This window comes from Poecilia formosa, unplaced genomic scaffold, assembly GCF_000485575.1.
Source record: "Poecilia formosa unplaced genomic scaffold, Poecilia_formosa-5.1.2 Scaffold193, whole genome shotgun sequence".
In the NCBI taxonomy this organism is placed as follows: Eukaryota; Metazoa; Chordata; class Actinopteri; order Cyprinodontiformes; family Poeciliidae; genus Poecilia; species Poecilia formosa.
In genome coordinates this window covers 717,101-739,030 of record NW_006800132.1, presented here as the reverse complement: position 1 = coordinate 739,030, position 21,930 = coordinate 717,101, and the positions used below count along the sequence as shown (strand labels likewise).

Below are 21,930 nucleotides of genomic sequence, written 5' to 3'. Positions count from 1 at the left end.
GGTGTTTGGGTTTCATCTCCCCTTCCCTCTGTTGTTGTGTCAACCCCTGTTCTGCCCTTTTGTATTCCCCATGTTCCCGGTTCTCTTAAATAGGTAGTATTATGGAAAATTGACTTTTTTGGGCTTTGCATCACATTATGTTATTCCTTCATCAAAAACATACATAGTGCTGCCTTGATTCTTTCCATGTATGTTTGAGAAATCCTTTAAATCTCCCGTAGCAACCATTCAGCTGTGCAGAACATTCAGGTGGATCTAGCACCGCCTTCGAGGACGAAGCTCCTCCTCAGGGCTGCAGTTTCCAAACTTCCGCCTCACAGAGTGCTCCTCCCTATGACTCCCCCACTCGGCTCCTTCAGACTAGCCAGCAGCAATTAGTAAACACCTGGTGGAACAACCCATCAGCTGAGCTCATTATAGAAGCTACTTCTCAGTGAAATGCTGATAAAATCACTGTTAAAGGGTTAATAGAGGAGCCAGGTTGTGAAAGAGCAGGAGTTCTTAAAGCGACAGAGATCTAATTTCAAGGCATTAAATTATGAAGTAAAATTTCCTGAAGTTGTATTTGATATATAATACCATTTTCATAACAGCAGAAGGCCACTTCAATGTGTTATAAAATGGCATTATGTGTCCTGAAAACACATAGTGTTGCCTCTTTAAACACTAAAGAGGAAACCTCTATTAAACCAGAGGCATTACAGACAGATGCCTCTGGTTTGATAGAGGGAGTCCATCTGTCTGTAATGTTGCATTATGGGTCCTCCTCAACATTGGCAAGTCATGACATTAAATATTTTCCACCTCTGACAAATATTGGAAAAACTGTATCTGCTGTATCTTTATTTTTACCTTTATCTACAGGTAACAATAAATGTCGCAATATACACATGATCAATATTAATTGAAAATACGTCTGAAAGAATTTTCAAAAATTTCACTGAACTCTGATCCAGAACCGCACTGCTTTATGGGGGATGTAGGCAGAGAAAAGACTTTACCTGCTCAACTTTTGGCTAGCTAAGCAAAGTTGGTGCCATCAACCAACTCACTCCATCTTTGGTTACCTAGCAACAATCTGCTGAGTATCTCATCCAGCAGCAGTTTGAGGTTTTTACCTCACAACTGCTTAAAAGTAAAAAACAAAGGCATGGAGTGAAAACTGTGGACAAGAGGAGAGGTCATGTCACCAGTTATTCAGTATTTTAGTCAGTAAAAACAAAAACAAAAAAAACAACAATATAATTATTGATCAAAACACTGATTGTAATACATTTTTCAGCCAAGTTGCGCAGCCCTACCATCCATTCATCCATCCAGTTTCTTGGGGTTTTTTTGCATTTAAAGCTCAGTAACTGTGAAATTGCCTTCTATTTTGTATATTAATGCTTTGAAAATTGGCCAAAAAGTACCCCGTCTTGGATTTTGACTCAGGGGAAAAAAAAAAACAAAACACGTAGGAACCCCACAGGACAGACTCGCTGTTTTGATATCTCTTAATTTAGCCCGTCCTTCCCTGACACGGCGCCTTCGCCAGCCGCCGGCTCTCCCACCCACCGTTTGCTAAACCTGTCGCCGTCATTTACAGATTACAGATCTCACCGATTTGAAGGCGGCATCGCTTTCCGAAGTGGAGGGTGTGGGGGGAGGGGGGGCGGGGGGGATGCTAAACGGCGAGCCGTCTCAGAGACAAACCCCAGGGAAGCATTACAGGCCTCCTGTGCATCGCTCCGCGTCGCCGGCCTGTGTGTTTATTCACATGGACGGCCAGCGGCCCCATTGGCAGACTTGTTAAAAGGCGAGATTAGGGATTCAGGAAATGCAGGCAGAGGAATCTGGTGAGTAAAGCAAAGGGAGCTGGCCGGGCGGCTTCTATCTTTATCTAGCTTTCATCTGTCTCTAACTGTCTGCCCTCCTGTCTCCCCCTCCGGCCCCCCTCCCCTCTCCTTGCTCTTGTTGCTCTTTTAGTGAGACTCTGGTGGGGAATATGAAACAGGTGGACTCAGAGAAGATGAAAGTGGGAAGAGACAGGACAGAAACAAGTTCAGAGATTGCCCTTGAAAGCGCATAAAAATGTGTGAAATTAAAAACGAAAGGTGCAAAAAAAAAAAAGAAAAAGAAATAGCCGTGATACCGGCGGCAACCGTGTAATTAATCCACCTTTCCCTGACTTAATCGGACTCATTTTTTTTTTTTTGGTTATACCTGGCAGCTTAGGGATTTATCGGGAAGTAATGCGGCAGGTGGGAGGTGGGTGCCGCTCCCCCCCTGGGTCCTCCAAAGATGTGATGGAGATTATCATTTCACAGTTCACTGGGTTTCATTTGTTGAGTTTTTTTTTAATGGAAGAAACAGAAATACCCTCTTATTCAGAGAACTTTAAAAAATGGTGCAACAACCAACAGCAGGAGATGACGAGGAATAGAATCAAGCGATTGTTGTAGGTAAACACTAGAACCTAGATTGGCAATGAAGTGGTTAGTGGGAAAAAAAGAGGCGCGTTAGCGCTTTAAAGGATGAAAAAAAACGGAGGAACCGCAAAGGTGGGAAATACAGGACGCGTCCTCTTGTTATTTTCTTTGACTCCCGTTGGAAAGAGCAACTCTTCTCATGATTCAGGAAACCGCTCGGTCACGCTCGAGCGGCCTCGGGGATGAAATGAAAGGAGACGCCGGGGGTAGCTCGGCCCCAGGGGCAGGTGGAGCGGACCGAGGCAGAGTCTGGCTGTTTGGGTTAACGGTGACCTCACTGGCCCGACAACGCCCCCCGGCCCAGCTCCACCTGGGCCTCTGAAACATTCATGGGTTTAAATATAAAAAGTTGCAGCTTGCAACGCTGGCAGCCGGCTACCTCTCTGGTCCCCAGTCGTTTTCAGACAGCGTGTGTGTGTGTGTGTGTGTGTGTGTGCGTGTGTGTGTGTGCGTGTGTGCGTGTGTGTGTGTGTGTGTGTGTGTGTGTGCGTGTACCTTTTGGTTTAGAAGCGTGGTGTGCATGCACAAAAAAAGTTTTCTTCTACTATTTGTGAAGTTGCACCCATCAGGATTTTGCAGGTGATGTTTGAGGTCTGAACAGGGCTTCCCAGTTTTGTCTGATTCAGATGTTTTGTTGTTATTCTAGGTGCTGTAGTGCATAAAAAACATCAGTGTGGTTTTAATTTGTACATAGAATTAAGGAATCAGAATCTTCCTTCATCCACACAACAGAGGGAATACCCTTCCACCCCAAAAACAATCAAATCAATAATGTAATCAAATAACTGTTGCCCTCAGTTGTCATTAAAATTATGTATATTTCAAAAATAACCTAAAAGAAATCTAACTTCACATCGTAGACGTATTTGACGCCTTGAAATTGGCCTCCGTCTCTTTAAGAAGCTTCTTCTCTTTCCGATACTCACTCTTCATTACATCATCTTTTTCTCAAGTCTGCATAAATCAAATACATTTTTGATTTTACACCATCCCTCCTTTTAAGCTTTTAAAAAGTGAACTTTACCTAGACAGTAAAGTTGTGATGGCACAGTGGAATGAAATCAGCCTCATGCCAACGCACGTTGGTCATGTTTGTTCCCTACAAAGCAACTCGAACAAGCTGACTGCAGTGGAAGCCTCCATATTCGCAGTTTCTTCTTTCGAATGTAACTCCAAAATATTGGCGGAATGCTAATATTTGCCTATTTGCAAATTTTTCTAAAATATTCTAAATAAAATACAGCTTGGGCAGCTGGGATACCTCCATGCTAGGTTGGTAACTGAACAGCCAGTTCAGTGTTCGCTTTTCTTGGCACTGATTGGCTGTGCTCTCATAAGTGGAAATCAGGAAGATTGTCCTTGTTAGTTATTGCGATAGTGCCAAGACGGTTTCCACTGTGCGTATTTATGTACATTAAGGTATATTTGGTGTTTGAACTATTGAAATAGACAGTTAAAAGTGTTTTAGGGAGAAAAGGTTTAGCTTATGGGTGGATGTGGAGCCTATGCCCCACCAATCTCGTGTGTCCGATGTAAATGCGCTTGGTCATGCAGCTGTTTTACACTTCTTTGGCTTCCACCAAAAAAATCAGTGTCTGAAACGAAGAAGGTCCCTTTGCACATAGAAACTGCACTAAGGGGGAAAAAGGGATTTCTGATGGAAAGAAGAGTGCACACTGCCAAACGATGCACATGCCTTTCACTTTTACAGGTACAATTTACTGGTAAAGAACATCATCGGTGCCATATTTTAACATAAGGAAGTGTGAGGGTGCAACTACATGCAGTTGGTGGCAATTAGGAAAAATCTATTCAACGAGTACCAAGAATACGACTAGTACAGCACCATAGTGATTGGCTTTACACCAAAGAGGAACTGAGTCAAGTGGATTTCTCTAGAAAAGAGGAAGCAACAGACCCACAGGTGGTCAGAAGGCATGGTGAGGTAGGAGAGGTGGCCGGGTGAACACTAGCATAAACTTGGCACTGAACACGTATTTTGGGATGCTGTATTCTCTGAATTTTAACTACTTTTCAGAAGCGTTCTCGTCAGTTCTCGCGGACTGATTTGACTAACAAAAGCTTCAACATGTTTTGAGAGAAACTTCGACTCGTTAGCCTCTCCCTTTTATTGCCCTCACTCCACGTTCCTCCTCTTACTATTGGAATAAAGAATATCTTTCCTGTTTCTTCACCTCATAGATCTCAGTTCACATCTGGATGGCTTCAGGTCTTGCAGGTGAACTTTAGTAGTTTTGAGGGATTTGTTTCGAAATGCTCAACTTTACTGTTGACATTGCAGGAAATTCTGGTGTTTCATCAACAATAGACATTTTCCTCTCATTTCAGACAATCCTTTTCCCATTAAAATTATTATTTTTTTTAATAAAACCAAAATGCTGCCTAATATCACAGTGAAGACATTTTGTCCAAATCTGCTTTTTTTTCTAAATTTGTGTCAGAAAACACACTTTAACACATTTTGTCAAACAAATGTTGCTTTAAAAAAACTACTGAAAAATCTTTTTAAGAAAAATTAGATATACATAAAATACCTGTATTATTTTAGTAAAATTGCAATTTATACGTAATATTTCTGAACGTTTTGCATTTTACAGTGTTCACTATCCATTCAGACAAAAGGAGAAACCTTCTTTCTACAGATTTCTATAAATCTTTTTAAATGTTAGCTTCCCCCTCCATACTTCAAGATAAAAAGTCCAAATTAATATGTATTCATGACCGAGGAGAGATGAAATACTGCGCCCCGTAGGCATAGTTTTTCACCATAAGTGACAAGAAACATGGGTTTTTCAAGCTTTTAACGGCACATTTTTTCCCTGCCATATATGTTTTCGTGCTCGGAAGGATTCCCGTCTTCCTCCATCCTCGCCTCTGATGTCCGCAGACCTAGATTGATGGTCCGAGGAAGAGGCCCGGCATAAGATAAACCCCTTTCTTCTCACTTAAAATGCACATCCACACTTCATCCATCTGCTCTCCCTATTTTTTATTTTTTTTCTTCTTTTCCTCACCTCGCCTCCCCCGGGGCAACGGAGGGTTATGAGCAGGGGAGTAATGAGGGGAAGGGGGCCGCTGTGGCCAGAATGGTGCAGTGGTTACAACCCGGCTTTTTGTGATTGCGCTGCTTGTTATCGAAGTCTTCGCCAGCGCTTGTTGTCTCATTACCCACGACTTGAACCGCTTTTTCATATCGAGACGTCGCAATGCGAGGTGTGTGGCACACGCACACGTACACCTACACACACACACACACCTGATCCAGTCGTCTCTTTAGTCTCCTCCTTACCACAGTAATATTATGTATCTTAATGGGAACAGGGAGCTCTGAGCCAAGAGTTCCTCTGGATAATTGGCTGCTTCCTCACCTGCTGACATCTCCCCCATTGACATTCTTACATTTTACATTTAAGGTGCTTCATTTCTTCTCCCCACCTTAACCTCTTTTTTTTTCTTCTTTCTCCTCCCTCTGTCCCTCTGACTTACACTTAAATTTTTTTTTTTATTTTTTACTTTTTGGACTGATTCTACATTGTCATCTGCTAAATTTAATCCCGGCTCTCGGTGAACGCTCATTGTGATTCATGTGATGGACTTTTCTTGTGAGCGAGAATAAATGCGATGAATTTCATTTGAGCAGGACTTATGCAATAAGAGGCAATTGGAGGATATTCGAAGGAACTTTTTTTTTTTTTTATCAACGAGAATGCATTGCTGCATTATCACTTATTAAGATCCTGTTTACGTTTTTCGGTCTTTACTTCTGCTAACTACAGCAAATTATACTAATTCATATATCAAAACGTTCTGCTTCTTCTGGAGATTTCTGCTGTATCTTTTGCTAAATTTTGCTATCGTACTTGTTGAAATATTTGTGCTTTTGTGCCAATTTCATCCCCATTGGAATAAATTGAGATTCTACAAAGTTCTGCTAAAATCACAGCTTACTGCTTCTGCCTACTTCAACATAGAAACTCCATTATAACAAACCAAAGGAAAGAGCAAAAGAAGAAAAAAAAGAAGTGTCCTCTGGTCTATTTCCTTTTCTGGGTTGGAAGAATGAAAGTTAAAAAGTTGTTGCTAACGTAGTTTTTCTGGATTCTAAGTTCGTTTAACAGCTTTTAAAGTTCAATATGTGTCCAATATTTTAAAATCTGTTATTTTCCTCACTAACAACCAGAAATAAGCACAAGAGAGTCAATCTGATCAGATAACAGCCATTTAGATTATTACTGATTATTACAAACAGCAGCTTTACTTATTGAGAAATAAGATTTTATCACAGATTAAAACGTATCAACTGAAAATCAAATTAAAAGATTCACTTGAACTTTGTGATTTTATGATGCTGGGAACATTTAGCCACAATACAGACACCTGGCAGTCCAGGGTTTTTGTTAATTGTGACATCTATCCACTGCAGGCACAGGCATCCATGAAAGCACTTGGTGCAGTGAGTGCATACTCTGGATCTCCAGCGAAAACATAAACTCCACACAGCCTGTTCTTGAACACAAATCCTCCACCAGAGTCGCCCTGTCACAAACACAAAACTTTTAGTTGTTATGCTTCTGTGATTATCCAGTATAGAAACAATATCTAAATTTTGTGCAGAAAATTGCTTAAAGACTGACGTACGCGAGACACGTCCTTCTTAGGGCTTCTCACATTGTGCCACTTCTGGTAACGGTACCTAAGGTCCTCGTCTTTTGCTCGTATCTTCTCCAACTTTTCATGTTCAGAAATCTTACACTCTGCACACTGAAGATCATCTGGGCGATTTTCAGCTGTAGAGGAAAAACAGCATAAACATGCAAGGCCTGTTGAAGTGTTGACACATTTTGCTCAGGATATGACCTCGTTATCTGTGGTTACGAAACTGCAGTATTGTTACTTGTGTAAAATGTTTTTTTTTTTTTTTACATTTGTATCAAAACTGTCACTATGTCCTCATGGTTAATATGAGACATATAATCTATGAAAAGCTTGATCTCTTTCACCTCCTCCTTTTTTTTCTAGCTATCTGCAGAAATGCACCACTCCCGGTCAAAAACAACCAATCAGAGCCAAGAGGAGGGTCTTAGTGCTGTCAATCAATGCTCATGCACACCCTGCTCACTTTACTGTAATGTGGGCTTATTAAAATGTTCAGGCTAATCTCACAGTTTTCTCAGAACTTCCTATTTCAGCTTCAAGCAGTTTTTCTCAGAGAGTTTTTGATGATCAAAACTTCAACTAGCTTGCTAAGTTCAGCTTCAGCAGAGAGTCTAAAAACTGATTTGAATCTGAATCATCTTGAGGTAATAAGAAAAACAATGAGAAACATGAACATTCATCTCCCTTCTTTTGTTAAAAACGCCAACTTGTGTTGGTCCATAACCTGCAAACTGAACCTTGGTCCCGCTGAAACACAAGAAAAACAAAACTAAAAAATAAGTCTAAAACATTTGGCCGACTAAAAGTATAAACCATGGCAGAGCTATCAGTGTCTGAAATTCTTGTCTTTAAGATTTATGAAAATATTTAATAAGCTCAACTTGATCAAACCCGAGACTGATTCACCTTCACTGAAGCATCTTCAGCAAACAGCTTTTTGGTGAAGGCAATTAGATCCCAATATTCTAGCAGACTTTGTTCTTGGTTACAGTTATGTGCTTGTGGCAGACCCAAGAACCAAATGTACCAGAACAGTGTGAAAAACACTTTGTGTTTCAGAATTTCTTTAGATACAATTGTTTCAACTTGCTACTTTAAAGTAATTTAACATTCTGTTTTAAACATAACCTGTCTAAGTTAATCATTTGGACAAGTTGGTTCAACTTTGCTTGCTACACTTGTAGGAAATTTTCTGCCAAAACAGATACCAACTTCAGCGGTTGGCTGCTTCTGTAATGATTGACATTGGGCAGATCAATGAGCCACACGAGAAGACTCTGTCAGAACCTTAGAATCAGAACCCAATAACAGGAAATAGACTAGAAACTCTGTTTCATATCAAATTGAATCAACTCTACTCTATTTGCTTAAAGCGACATTATTTGTGCCATGTATTCACACAGTGTGTTGTCAACGAAGTCAACAGTTTAACAGGTTGTTTGGCCACTAGCCGATCAAACTGCTTGGAGGTTCTACACCTTTTTCTCCAGGTTTTTCTCTTCGGGCTGCTATTATTCACTCTGAGTCAGGTCCATGTTTCACAACAGGAAAGCCTCGCATAATTCCAGCCACGGCCTTGGCTATCTGGCTCTCTGCAGCTCGCTGCTGACACATCAGGGCGGCAGATAACTTCATTTAAAAGGTCAGTTTCAATACGAAACATAAGACGACCAATTAATGAAGCTATTCCAAAAGGAAGGGAATTGTTAATGTTGTGTTTAAGATGGCATTTAAAAGAAGCAAAGGCTGACGGAGGGGAAAAATCAAGGGCATGACCACCGTGCGCCAGTGGCCTTGCTTGGTTGGGAGTTATAAATGGATGTGTTGCCGCGTATGAAATAAATCACAGTGTGTGATATACTACAGTGGTCCTTCTTATGGCCACATCCACCATTTACACCGCTTTAACAATGGAATGCAGTCACAGCTTGCTAAAATAAGACTTTCGGGACAAAGATGTTAAGAGCAACTTCAACTTGTTTTGATGCCTTTAAAGGAAAAAAACACTGTACATTTTTTTTCTTTTAAAAGCGTTAATGCCCCTTGAACTTTTGCCATGCTTCTGTATTACCTAAAATTTCAGTTTATTTTCATTAGGTTTTTAGTAGGGATGCACGATATTATCGGCAAGAAGGTATTGGTATCGGCAGATGTTAGCTGTAAAATTTAATATCGGCCATCAGCCATTCTGTCAAACTAAAAGGTGTTTGTTATATGACAGTGATGTGCACTGTTTGAGTGTTGTCAATGTCTTCGAGAGCAAATGTCATGAATACATTTGACATTAAACATAGTGCAGGTTAAGAGTGTTGCATCATTTTCGGCCTCCTTTTTAGCATTTGCATTTGGTAGCAGGCTAAATTCACAAAGATAATACAGTATTTTAATTGCACAGTAGAGAAAGCCGTGTGGTTTCAGTAAGTAGGTACAGGGGAAAAAATATCGGTATTGGTATCGGTAATATCGGCCAAATGAGTTTTAGGATATCAGATCTTGACTAAAAATCCCTGGTTTTTAGTGATGGACAAACACAAAGTATTCAGAATTAAAGAAAGTTGGATAACATGAGTTACAACAGCATTTTGGTTGATAAAGTATTTTTCTAATTTAAACTGCATAACGACACATAACCATGTGTCGTTATGCTTCAAATTTGATTAACATATAAAAATGACAAATTCTTATTTATATTTAACACAACACTTAAAAATCAAGTGATTGTTTTTTTTTGTTTTTTGTTTTTTTGTTTTTTTACAAGGTTTGGACGTTGAAAGAAGCGACCTGTTGGCCTGCTGTCAAACTTTAATGACTGACGCCGTATCAGCCACAGAGTGGTTTCTGCGTCTTCATATTCATGTGTCAGCAGCACCAGCAGCAGGAGAACGCGTGCGAACGCAAACATGACATGCTTTCATATCCGTGCAGCTGCACGCTCAAATACGTCTCGGTGCGGCTTGTCAGCTTTACGTCCGGGCCTCATGCCTTGTTAGGACTTGTTTTCATTTTTAATAATAATATTTTAATAGTTGAGTTGCTGACCTTTTAAATGCTTCATGAGTGGAAATGAATAAATAATTAACAGAAGTCATCTCCAATTATTTCTCTGGCTGTGTGGAATAAGAATGAATCTGACTGCAGTAACCTGCAGTTCATAAATTGTGCCTTCATTCGCCACGATGGAAATGTGGATAGCAACGTATTCCAGGTAAAAGTGTCTGGTACTTTCAGTGAACAGAAGATTCCCAAGATCCAGACAGCTGGTGAAGGCCTAGGTTTAATTCAGTCCAGCTCTATCCAACATGTAATGTATTTACATTACTATAAGTTTATTTTATTTTATATATATATAAAGTCTTCTATGTAGTTAAATTAAAATCATGTCAACCTAATTTTTTGTTATATTATGAGATATTATTGAGAAAAAGCGATGTGTATATGACTATGGTTTAAAAATTTGGGCTTCTTGTCTGTTGTTTCATACAATAATGTAAGTATAAGAACTTATATTAGTCTGGTCAATAGTTTGGCTAACGCTGGGTAATATCTACTTGAATACAACCTATATAAACCTATATAAAGTTTTGATTAGGTAAACTTACCTAATCAGTGATTAGGTAAGTTTTGCTTACCTAATCACTGATTAATAGACAAAATGCATGCAAGCTATTTTTAGGCCTGACACAATAACTAATTTTGTTAGATGATAAATTGTCCCAGAAATTGTTTTTTTTTTTTTAGGTCATTTTCAAGTAATATAATGATTATGGCATAATAATGCAAGAACACATTCTCAAAGATTAATACCCTTTAAATTCTACTGGACATTCCTCTGATTTTTCAAAGGATTTTACACAGGAAGAATGGAATAATGGGAAATGCTTATAGTTTCGAAGGGGTACATTTTTAAAGCCTTGTACCTTATAACCTGCTCCTAGAACTGGTTGCTCTGATGAAATCCTACAACTACAGCTGCCGTGAATGATGCTCATATCAACCCAAACCAGGATAAGTATCGAAACCTTTTGGTTGGACCAATGCCTCTCTATGAATACCTGTGTCTGATTTGGCCGTACAGGCAGATCCAGACCTGTTGTCTCTGTTCCGGATGTAAATTACACGTACAAGCCGAGGAGCAGTTTTGTTGTATTAAACACTGAAAAAGTTGAAAGATTTATCCAAACCTGCTCCTCAGCACAATTCTGTCTCGAGGGGCTGAGGACGTTTCCCTCCACCTGGCTCGGTTGTCTCTCTGACATGCACCATTAACTGGGAGGTTTTATGCGGAAAAGCTTGGAAGGCAGCCTGGTTGTGAAAGCATGTCAGCGAGTCGTGTAGAAGTCAGACTGGCTCAGTTCTCCCAGACAATCTGAATACTTCTGCAAATTGGGTGTATATTATTCCAATGGCTTAGAGTCAAACAATAACTTCACTGCTTTCTGTTGCTTTGCTCGCACCGCTTTTGTCCTTTATGTTAAAGAGAACGCGAGCAGCACTGCTTCTTTCTTTGTGCTGAAGTGAGAAGAACCTCGGGGGTGCGGAGGCTGGAGAAAGCTGTAACGTTGTAGGTTTCGATGCCGCAGATTGCGATGAAGGTTTGGTGTGAAAGCAGCGGGATCCGGTTTACCCTGATGGCCTCAATTACCGCTTCCTCCTGTGTTTTGATGGACAACAAACACCAATGTGGTACTTCTGTCTCGCACCCATCCGACTTTCTTTTCACACGCACACCTCTGCTCCCCGTGCTGTGGCCCGTGCTAATGTTGTCTGACTGTCAAAATCCAGTCCCATAAGGGAGGTTTCCTCACATTCCCTCTTCTTCTGTTTCTCCGCAGCGCCAGATCATCGCACGGCGACGCGGACTATGACTGACAGCCAGGGGAGCTGAGGAGACCTGCCACTCATTTTGCTATCAGCGTGTCAGAGGGGCTTGTCTAGACCCCTTCTTCCTCCTCGGTCTTCTCTTCTTATCTTCTGTAACCCTCAAAGTCCTGGGCCTCTCTGGAAACTGGGAAAAACCCTTCTAAATCAAGCATTGCTCCCCCCGCCCAAAAGGGCGTTTGACATGCCTCCTCACTCTGTTTAAGTCATCAGAAAAAGACGACTGCAACCCGCCACCCCCCTCTGGTTGGTACATCTTCAGAAGGAGGCGCCGCTCCGTCGGAAGGAGCTGAGAGAGGAGCAGTCATGAGGTTCCAGTTTGCACTGACCCTCCAGGCGATATGGACTGGCATGTGCAACGCTGCCATGCAGCACTACCCTGCAGCGTGGGGCCACTACGATGTCTGCAAGTCCCAGGTGTACTCGGACGAAGGTTTAACCTGGGACTACATGGCCTGCCAACCCGAGGCAGCAGACATGACCCAGTTCCTGAAGGTCACTCTGGATCCCCCCAACATCACCTGCGGAGACCCTCCGGAGACGTACTGCGCCCTGGTGAGTACGTTACAAAAACTGAAAAGTCCTCTGTCAAGAAAGCAGAGGGGGTGGGGAAGGCAGCTTTCTCATCAGTTTATAAGTGTTGTGTGTCTACTTGGCATGTTCTGACCCCACAGCCATGACAAACACTCTCAAAAGCCTGTGTGACTCAGATATGTAGCTGTGGCTGAAGGAATTGAGGCTGGTGCCCATTGACGTAATGTTCTGCTGTTTGGAGAGCTGTGTCTCAGTATGCACAGCAAACACAATCTGATGTTGTGGCGATACCGCTGAAAACACTGGAAAATGTGACTTTATCAGCTGAAGAAACAAGCACATGCTTCAGTCGCCTTACTCACACATCACACACCGTTTCCTCTCTGTTCTGTGAGTTTGAATTAGCACTTCCTCCCTGGCAACACTAAGGACAAGTAAATCATGAATGACATCCTTGTCTGTTGGTCCATGTGGCTACTTATGATTGGTTCAGGTTGGGGGGGGGGCGAAGTGTTGAAGCACATTTGCCCTAATTGGGCGCAGGGTGACTCAGTTTGTAGGGCGCCCAGTGGTGTAGGCGCTGTCGTCCTTAACGCCGTTATCCTGTTTGATTCTTGGTTTTGGGCCAGTTGCTGCATATTTTCCTCCTTCCCTCTGTTCATTTGCTAAACAATAAAGGCCACAAGAGCCTAAAAAGTCTTGGGCAGTCATGGGTTAAAGCTAAGAATGCCACAATCAGGATTTTTCATACCGATCCACGTCATTTAACGACAGGCATTGGACGACATCGAGTTCCAGTTGGACGTTCAATTAAACTCTGATCAGAAATCAATGCCTTGTAAATTCCTGAAAACTCAGGTTCAATGTATTCACCTACATTTCATGACCTAAATTAGTTTTCTAATTCTAGTTTTCTAATTCTGGAGCCTTCATCTGTTGGTCTGTAGCAGATACATCGTCCTTTTTATACGTCGTTTCAACACAGGGTTAACTAACATTTCTTAACCACCTTGGAAATGTTTTCCCACGGAGCCGTTTGCGTCAGGCGAGGCTAATGCTAGCACGTTCGCTCCCATGTTTTGCTATGGTATTTAGGCTCTCTCAGCATATTTCGGAAGAGTTCCAGTTGTCGGTGGGTGGATAAAACAGGTGCTGTATTAACTTGGCATGTTGCTTTGAACTCAACAGCGCTCCAGCTCTTGCTAACGCAGAGCGCTATAAAGGCAGGTTACTTAAACGACTTAGGTGCAGCAGCCAAAATGGCGTCTCTTTCACTGTGACCATAATAGTAAAAGCTGAAAAATACTTAGCTTGAATAAGAACAACTTTGAAAAAAAATATTCACTTGGCCTACATTACAGTTTTGCAAGCCACACAAAATAGTGCTGGGATTTAAAACAAAAATTACTCATTAGCTAATGCTACGGGTGTAGCAGACATAAAATCGCTGACAGTAAACCAGAAACAGGAAATGGGTTAAGTTGGGGATTCAAACAAGTTCATAAAAACATTCCTTGGTCGGGAGCCTGGTAATGACACTTTGGTTTGGGACATCCACAGTTAAAATAGTGGAAAATATCCACTCACTGTTTTTGATGGCGAAGATAAACTCTGAGTAAAGTTAAACTCTGCACTGATTTTTGTTGACTGCTTATGCGTTGAAATGCTCAAGTTAGCTAATTTCTTAAGAATCCCAAAACAAGCAAAGGAAAATCATATTAGGTCAAGTATTTAATTAGCTAACTGCTCGCTGGCTTCTTCTGGGCACTTTTCCCCTTGAAATTCACAGCTGGTCGCTTCAGATTAATCCGAAATGATGAATCCATTTCGGGCCGCAGCGTGTTACCAAGTCATCAAAGATTCCATCAGAACAAACACGCTCCTCAACGGCTTTCGAGAGCCCTTTCAGATAAATCGGGAGATGTTTCAGGAACAAGTAGTAACTTGAGGCGTATAAATAGACCGTCGCCATCAGCACAAATTCAGCTGAGAGGGAAAGATAGAGGAACAAAGAGGGATTAACAAAACACAGATGACAAAAAAAATGAAAAAACAGCAAAAGGATGATCAGAGAGGCAAGAAGGAGCGCACATGAGGGAGACGGCGGCTCGGAGGACTCTGTGCAAAGCAGAAGATGACTGAAGAACTAATATCTCCTGCGCAGGGGAGGAGGGATGCAGGCTCTAAAATGTGAATAATTCAACGTGTTTTGTAGCTAATGTGTTTTATTCATAGGACACATTATTCAGCACGACATCTCAGAGGCACTACTCAAAAAATGCTGACTCCTGTGACTCCAAGGTTGGTTGAAGACGTTGGGGGGAGGAGGGAGGGTTCAGCGCATCGTCACACTCCGTGTGTGACCGCCTGCCCAGCAGTTGACTGACAAGAAGAGCCAGAAGCGTTTCGAAGGAGTCGCTACGGCGCTCGGAAAAGTCTGAAATATCGTGATTTGATTTCGGTGTTTTATTTTCTGTTTCCTCAGGAAATAGGAATCAGATGGTTGCTGATGTTTATCCAGGATTGTGATCATGTGATTGCTGCAAAGCCAATGTGACGCCAGGGTTTCTTTATGTTGATCATGTGAAAAAATGAGGTTTTTTTTTTTTTACAGAGTTCTGTTGTGATCAGTCCATTGATTTAATTTAACGTCCCTCTGGAAAAATAAATGCCAAAAAAAGAAAAAAAAATTATCACTTTCTGATTTAATAGTAAAGATTCCTTCCTTATTTACTTCCCCATTTATTTTTTTATTTCATATTTCAAAGCTTGGTCAACATTTCAACACTTCACTTTGGAAAACAACAAATCTTACCAAATATTTTTGGTCTAATATCTTAAACGCTTGAGACAAGACAAAACTAACTTACAGTTAACTTTTTTTGCAAGATATATAACTTTGTTTTAAGTCAGTAATTCCTTAATATTGATTAAGAGAAAGTTATTGTTCTATTGGCAGATTATTAAACTAATAATGCATTTTTCCCATGTTATTAGTGATATATCCTGCTAGAGGAACAACTACTTTTTCACCAATGTAAAGGAATTATTGACTTAACACAAGCACCTACATTTTCCTGAAAAGTTACTTGTAAGTTAGTTTTTTGATTTTTTTTTCAAGTGTGATAAGATCTTACCTCAAAAATATTCGGTAAGATTTTATGATTTTGCAGTGAAAGCATATTTTTGAAGTTACTGGACTCATCAGTAAGTTGACTCTGTAAAAGTCTCACATTTTTAAAATGACAAATGTAAAGGAACTCTGGTTTCACTATTTTTGCTCTGCAGCAACGAAACGATCCAAAACCTGGATGAACACCAGCAGCCATCGGATTCCTATTTCTGGAGAAACACAGCCAAAACTAGGTTTACGATTATTACTGCCAGTCTCCCAACAGGCTGATGACGGCCTATTGAATTAGCGGCAGTTTGTGCTGCGCCGCTGCACTGGCGGTCAATGCGATAGGAGGGCCTCGATTAACCAGGCGGCGGCCGGGTCCCGTGAAGCCATTTCCTCTCTCCGCTGTACTCCGCGGATCACAAATCACACGAGCATCAGTGAAATATGACCCCCCTCCCCCACCCCCTCAAAAGTCTCCCCGCACCACCTCGCCGCCTAGCCTCGGAGTCCAATCCTCTGCGATTGCTTTATTTTTACCTCGGCCGGAGAAGAGCGGCTCCAGATCAACACGGAAACAATTATCATTGATGTTTCAGCCACTGCCGATCAGCCGCTGCAGTGTCAATAACGCTCATATCATGAGTCGGATCGTTGTGCATTCGGGTAATTATTGTATGCTGGCGTTATCGGGGAAAATCATCTCTCCGGCGATTGATTTAAAATAAAAAAATGTTTCTGCGCTCACAGAGGACGTTGCTGCCTGGCTTCTACTTCCTGGAGAGCTGAAGGTAACGGACACCGAGGCCCGACAGGAGGGAGGGAGAAGCTGGAGGGCGTGGCGCTCAAGTGAGCTCAGGTTGCGGCCTCGATCCCAGGATCACAGATAAAGGAAGACAGCGTCACATACTCTGCACACACACACACACACACACACACACACACACACAAACTGCTTGCTCCAGTGAAGACGTTTTATTCTCCTTCTAGCCTGCTGACCTTTTCAATAGCAATAAGCTGGCATTCTCTGAACTCTGGCACATGAATCTGCCATGATATGAGATTTCACCGTCGCCTCCAGTTAGACTCACACTGACTTTTAAATATCTGGACAGCTTTCGCAGCCGCAACCACCTCCATGGCTGACATTGAGGGCGGGACGCGAGAAGGCGGCTTTAACGTGGATGACGCTCGTGAATTGTTAATGGAATGTTTTCAAAAAGTGAGCTGTTGGGTTTGGGGAAATTTACAACGAGGTATTAGGGCCAAGCGAAGACAAAACTGAGAAAATGATGAGAATAAAGCCATATATTAGCAGAGTAAAGCAGGTTTTAGAAATAAGAACAAACTTAGTCTGTTAATACATCAGCATCAGATTGTTATCCATCTTGTGTCCTGCTACTCATAATAATCTGATGTTGTTTACTGCGACTTTAATCTGGTAATGTTATAGCATTATTCTTGCATTGCAGCTACTTTGTTCTGGTAATTTTACAATTTTATACTGGTAATATAAAATCAGAATATTACCAGTTCTCATATTTTATTCTGGTGTTATTATGACTTTATTCTCAAGTTAATATGCTTGTAATATTAGTGCTTCATACTCGTATAAGTCGGATGTTATTCTCGTACGAGTTTATGCTCGTAATTCTATGACTTTATTCTCTTATTATTTTTTTCCTCAGCTCTAATAATCTGTTGTAAAAATTTGCCAAAAATAAATAAATAAATAAAAAGAAGATTAAAGCTAAAGACTTCTACAATAAAACACTGTTATTGGCTTGTGTTACTGTGGATGTCTTCGGTCTTGGCAGAGAAAGTCCAGTCTGTGTCTATATTGGTGGCGAATCTGATAAATCCTTGAAAGTCCACCGTGTTCCCCAGCCAGTTAGCAGGTAATGTGAAAAGAAAAAAAAAAAGAAAAAAGATTGTTGGAAGTTGGTGGATAATGTGTCCCTTTTTCCAGTTTTAACATCAATCAGAAATCGACAAACACGCGGTTTTGATTCAGTTTTTATTCTCCGTCTTGTGAATAAAAACTCGTAAAATTAACGTAGGCTTTCCAAACAATCAGCTTTTCTCTACTTAAAGCTTTTTGCCCTCCTGCCTTTAAACGTGAAATTATTCTTTGTTTCTGTTAATAATGAGTGTGAAACTGTGAGTGTTTTTTTTTTTAAATATCTTCTTCATGCTGCTTTAATTCATGCAGACTGGTGGTGCTTTTAAGGCGAGCTTAATAAAAAGCATTAGCAGGGCTCAGCAGAAGTGTGAAATGGTTGTTTTTCTCCTGCTCTGTTCCAGTATCATCTCCTTTTCTTAAATGTAAAATGAACCATTTCGGCTTAGTGTCATACGTGGTAAACTTTATTCAGACTTTTTTGTGCTTCAGAAAGGGGTTATTTTAAAAAATTTAGTTAAAAAAAAAATCACAAAATACTTTAGCTATGAGTAAATTCAGCTATTCTTTTTTTATTGGGGCATTTGACAGACGGTGTGGAGATATATCTGCTTTGGGACTCTAAGATGCTTTTTTTTTTTTTAAAGAAGGAAAGATGCAAAATACATAGTTATTACACAAATACCCAATTATGTTTTATGCCATCTAAAGTGGAGAAAAGCTCAATTGTTCTATCCTCCCATTTGATAAAATTTGAACATCATGTACCATCAACTTTTTTAGCTGCACCAATCAGAAATGTTGTGGCTTAAATTCAGTCTTCAGCTTTTGTATAACCTTCAACTTGCTAACACCAGCACGACATAGAAACAGGTTCAACACAACAAAACACAAAAGCAACTTTGCTACACCACCTTCCTGTTATCTATTCAAAACCCGGCTCTCTCTCACCTGCTGGATTAACCAGACGTGTCTTTTTAACGTGTTTTTTTGTTTTGCTTTGGTTCTTACACAAACAACTTCTACACCGAAGGTTGTTGCGGTTACCGCAACCTCGTAGCACTTGGCTCGATGGGTTTACCGATCAAAAATCATCAATCCGACTCAATTCTTTTGTCATTTTTATGTAATATTGCTTCCCAGTGAATACAGCCACTCATTTCACATTATTTTTAGATGTACACCAATCTTGCTGATGCATATGCTCTTAAATAACATTAGATATGTGTATGTAGCTTATCTTTTACCAGTTCCTATGTTCCAGTTTTTGTAATGACAAGCTATGGCAACATTCATATGCCGCCTTCATGAACCTCCTAATCTTTCTAAGAGGTACCGTCCAGGAGCTGCTCTTCAGGCTGCTGGTACTTCCTAATATTTACATCGTGTCATAAAAGTCTGACCTTTCCCTAAGTGGATCCCAATTGGAGGTTTTCGTCCCTCCTCTGTCCCAATCTCACTCAACGCGTCGCCACTCAACATCATCCACGCCGGCGTTTCATTGAGAAGCCAATGTGCCATCAGCAGGAATGACACGTCTCATTTCTTGCAGCAACACTCAGCCGACGTGAGGACTGAAGGTTGGAGCAAAAAGAAAATAAGACGAGACCTGTTTTGTTTCACAGCTCCGTCGTCTCGTCCGTGACTCTCTGTCAAACCCGTTCATGTTGCCGTTTTGGAAAAATCCGAAGCCTTAGCTTTACTTTTCTAACCTAAGGGGTTTGCTGCGTAAAAACGACACACGATTTCCAGAGCAATTGTTGCGAGTAAACACGGCAGAGAAAAACTATTAATTAGCAGAACTGTTGGACATCAGAGGACAAAATTCTGAAAGCGTGAGCATTTCGTGGCTTTCATCTCAGCCGGATCCAACAAAATCAAAGGTCTGTCGAGGCTCGTGACTGAGGCAAAGGACACAAAACAAAACAAATTAAAATGAGACAAATCAGAGTCATTCTCAACTCTTTTTTTTCCCCTCCTCCATCTTTGTTTGATTAATGATAGCTAGCTGGAGTCCCGAACAAAGGTGCAGTTGTTGTTTCTGCATAATTTACCAAGATGCAACGTTTGGGACTTGACTGGATTTTTTTTTCCTCACAGTATTTTTCATCTAATGCTCAAGGGAATGCCGTTTCCTTTGTGCAATTTAATTAGCCTAATCAACTCTCAGCAGCAACAAGCTAATGCTAAGGTTGCCCACATTCTTGATTCTGCTTGGTTTGATGGAGAGCCTCACTCTATTTCACTGGTCCAATACAATAAAACAGAGTTCAAAAACTTTGAACTTTAATGAAAAGTTCACATATTCCAGCGAGCAAAACATGTAAAAAAAAATTTCAGTTTTTATTTCTGTTAATATTGATGGTAAAAATAAAAAAATAAAAAAAAAAATCTGTCACTCTTTGTTTAATTAATCTAAAACATTAACTTTTCCATGATGTTTTTCATTTCAATGAGCCGTACCTATATTTACTGCAGAGCATGTGTGCTTAAAAGCCAAAGTTAGACACCTTTTAAAACAAACCAGCCCTGAATTACCATGGCAACATGGTTGGAAAACATGTTCGTTTTTCTGTTTTTTACAGGATGTGGAATACGGAGGATGGAATACGCTGTAAAACAGTCAAACATGCATCAGGAAAACGAAGAAGAAATCTCTATTGTGCGAAATCCACAGCATTCCTCAGCCTTCACCGCCTGCTCTGTGTTCTCCTTAATCTTCCGTGCTGAGGATCTCTAATGGCCGCCGGCGCACAGCAGCAAGCGCTACACCACACATCAAAATTTAGTGTCATAGCTGACAGCATTGCTACTGGTTTATATGCGCTATAAGCTATGATGGTGCGGCTGTCTTGGGTTAAAAATTGAGGGCCAGCACTCATCCTGCTTGCAAGAAGGAAGAAAGGGGGGGAAAAAGAATAGAACAAAACACGAGAGGACGGAAGTTGTCTCCTGAAGCAGCGCTCTTTCCACTGTTACTGACAATTTGCTATTTATTTATTCACTCTTCCACAGATTGTTTGTGTCTTTTGGCGTTCTTGACACCGCTCTGCCATGAAAGTTCAGTGCAGCTAAATGTTGACCAGAAAAGTTTGCTGAGGAACCAGAGCGTGGTTCTTTGAGAAACCCATTGTTGAGCAGCTCAGCCGATACTAAGATCAGAGAACAGCGATTTTATTGTTTTGTTTGAACTGTTTGCACGAGGATTAGGACAAAACGATGAGGTCGTAAACCACATCCTGCAATCCCAGCTGCATTCTCTGAAAGCTTACTTGATGACATCAGTTGCACAGTATATGTGGCATTTCTCAGTAGTCATGTTTCTGTCCAAAGATAAAAGGAAATTGTTCTCGCCACTGTGTCAGATGTGCTCAAAAAAATAATCCTGGAGCACTGTGAGTATTTTTAGCATCATTAACAGAAACGGTGTTAATTGCCAGATTGGGTCTGAGGACTGGAAACCATAGCAGACGTGACAACTTTATATCTTTTGGTGAAGCAAATTCGCTGGTTTTTGTTACAAAGCGGTAATTACATCCAGTTAACACCAAATACCTGGTGAATGCGGCTCCGTGCTCACGCTCTTCCCACCTGTGTGCCCCTTCTCTGAACCAAGCCTCATTACATGCTCTCACTTTGTAGCGGTTGCCTGAAACTCTGCTCCTGAACTGGGGGAAAAGGCTGAATACCAGAGAACAGGGCAGACGAAATGACTGGGAGGCTTTTTTTTTTATTATTTTTTTTACCTTTCTGACCAAAGATGAAGGTTATAGTTAACTTCAGCCACTGGAGGACTTCATCACACTCTTCCCCCAGCAACGTCCCGTGTCATAAAGTTTGCATGAGCATTCGGGTTGGTGGGGAGGGGGGGGAAGGGGGGGCAGTCTGAATTTTGATCATCGTCGCACCTCCTCAAAGCGCTCCTCTTCGGAGCCTTCAAAGTCTAAACAAACGTGGCTTTTGTCAACAGAGCCGCAGCAGGCTCAGCAGAAGTCCAATAAATAATTGTTTAGGTAAAAAAATAAATAAAAGTCTCACACCTCCTCATAATTGGCATGTTGAGACGTGGCTTTTGTGATGTCTAGGTGACACCAAGAAAAATCTTCTTTTTTTTTTTTTTTCATTAAATTTTTTCTGTTGCTGAGGCTGGCTTTAAATGACTTTTTTTTTTATTATTATTATTTTTTTTTTTTAGCTTTGCTTTGACATATCTGACAACAGATACTAAGGGAAGATATTTTTTCCATTTTTATTTTTACCTGTCTTCCTTCCAGAATCATTATTGTCACCTCTTGTGATTATCACCACATCATTATCATCATATGGTTGTCAGATTTAAGTGATTTAAGTAG

General features: G+C 40.9%; 1 protein-coding gene across 9 annotated transcripts in view; it reads left to right on the top strand.

The window, feature by feature from the left end:
- ntng1a (netrin g1a) overlaps positions 1 to 21,930 on the top strand; it is a 155,538-nt gene that overhangs the window by 8,269 nt on the left and 125,339 nt on the right. For all 9 annotated transcript variants that reach the window (XM_016678911.1, XM_016678910.1, XM_016678913.1 and 6 more), the window contains exon 2: positions 11,981 to 12,581. In XM_016678911.1, the coding sequence (XP_016534397.1) occupies positions 12,333 to 12,581 (249 nt within the window). In that variant the 5' untranslated portion in view covers positions 11,981 to 12,332. The remainder of the gene's footprint in view (positions 1 to 11,980; positions 12,582 to 21,930) is intronic.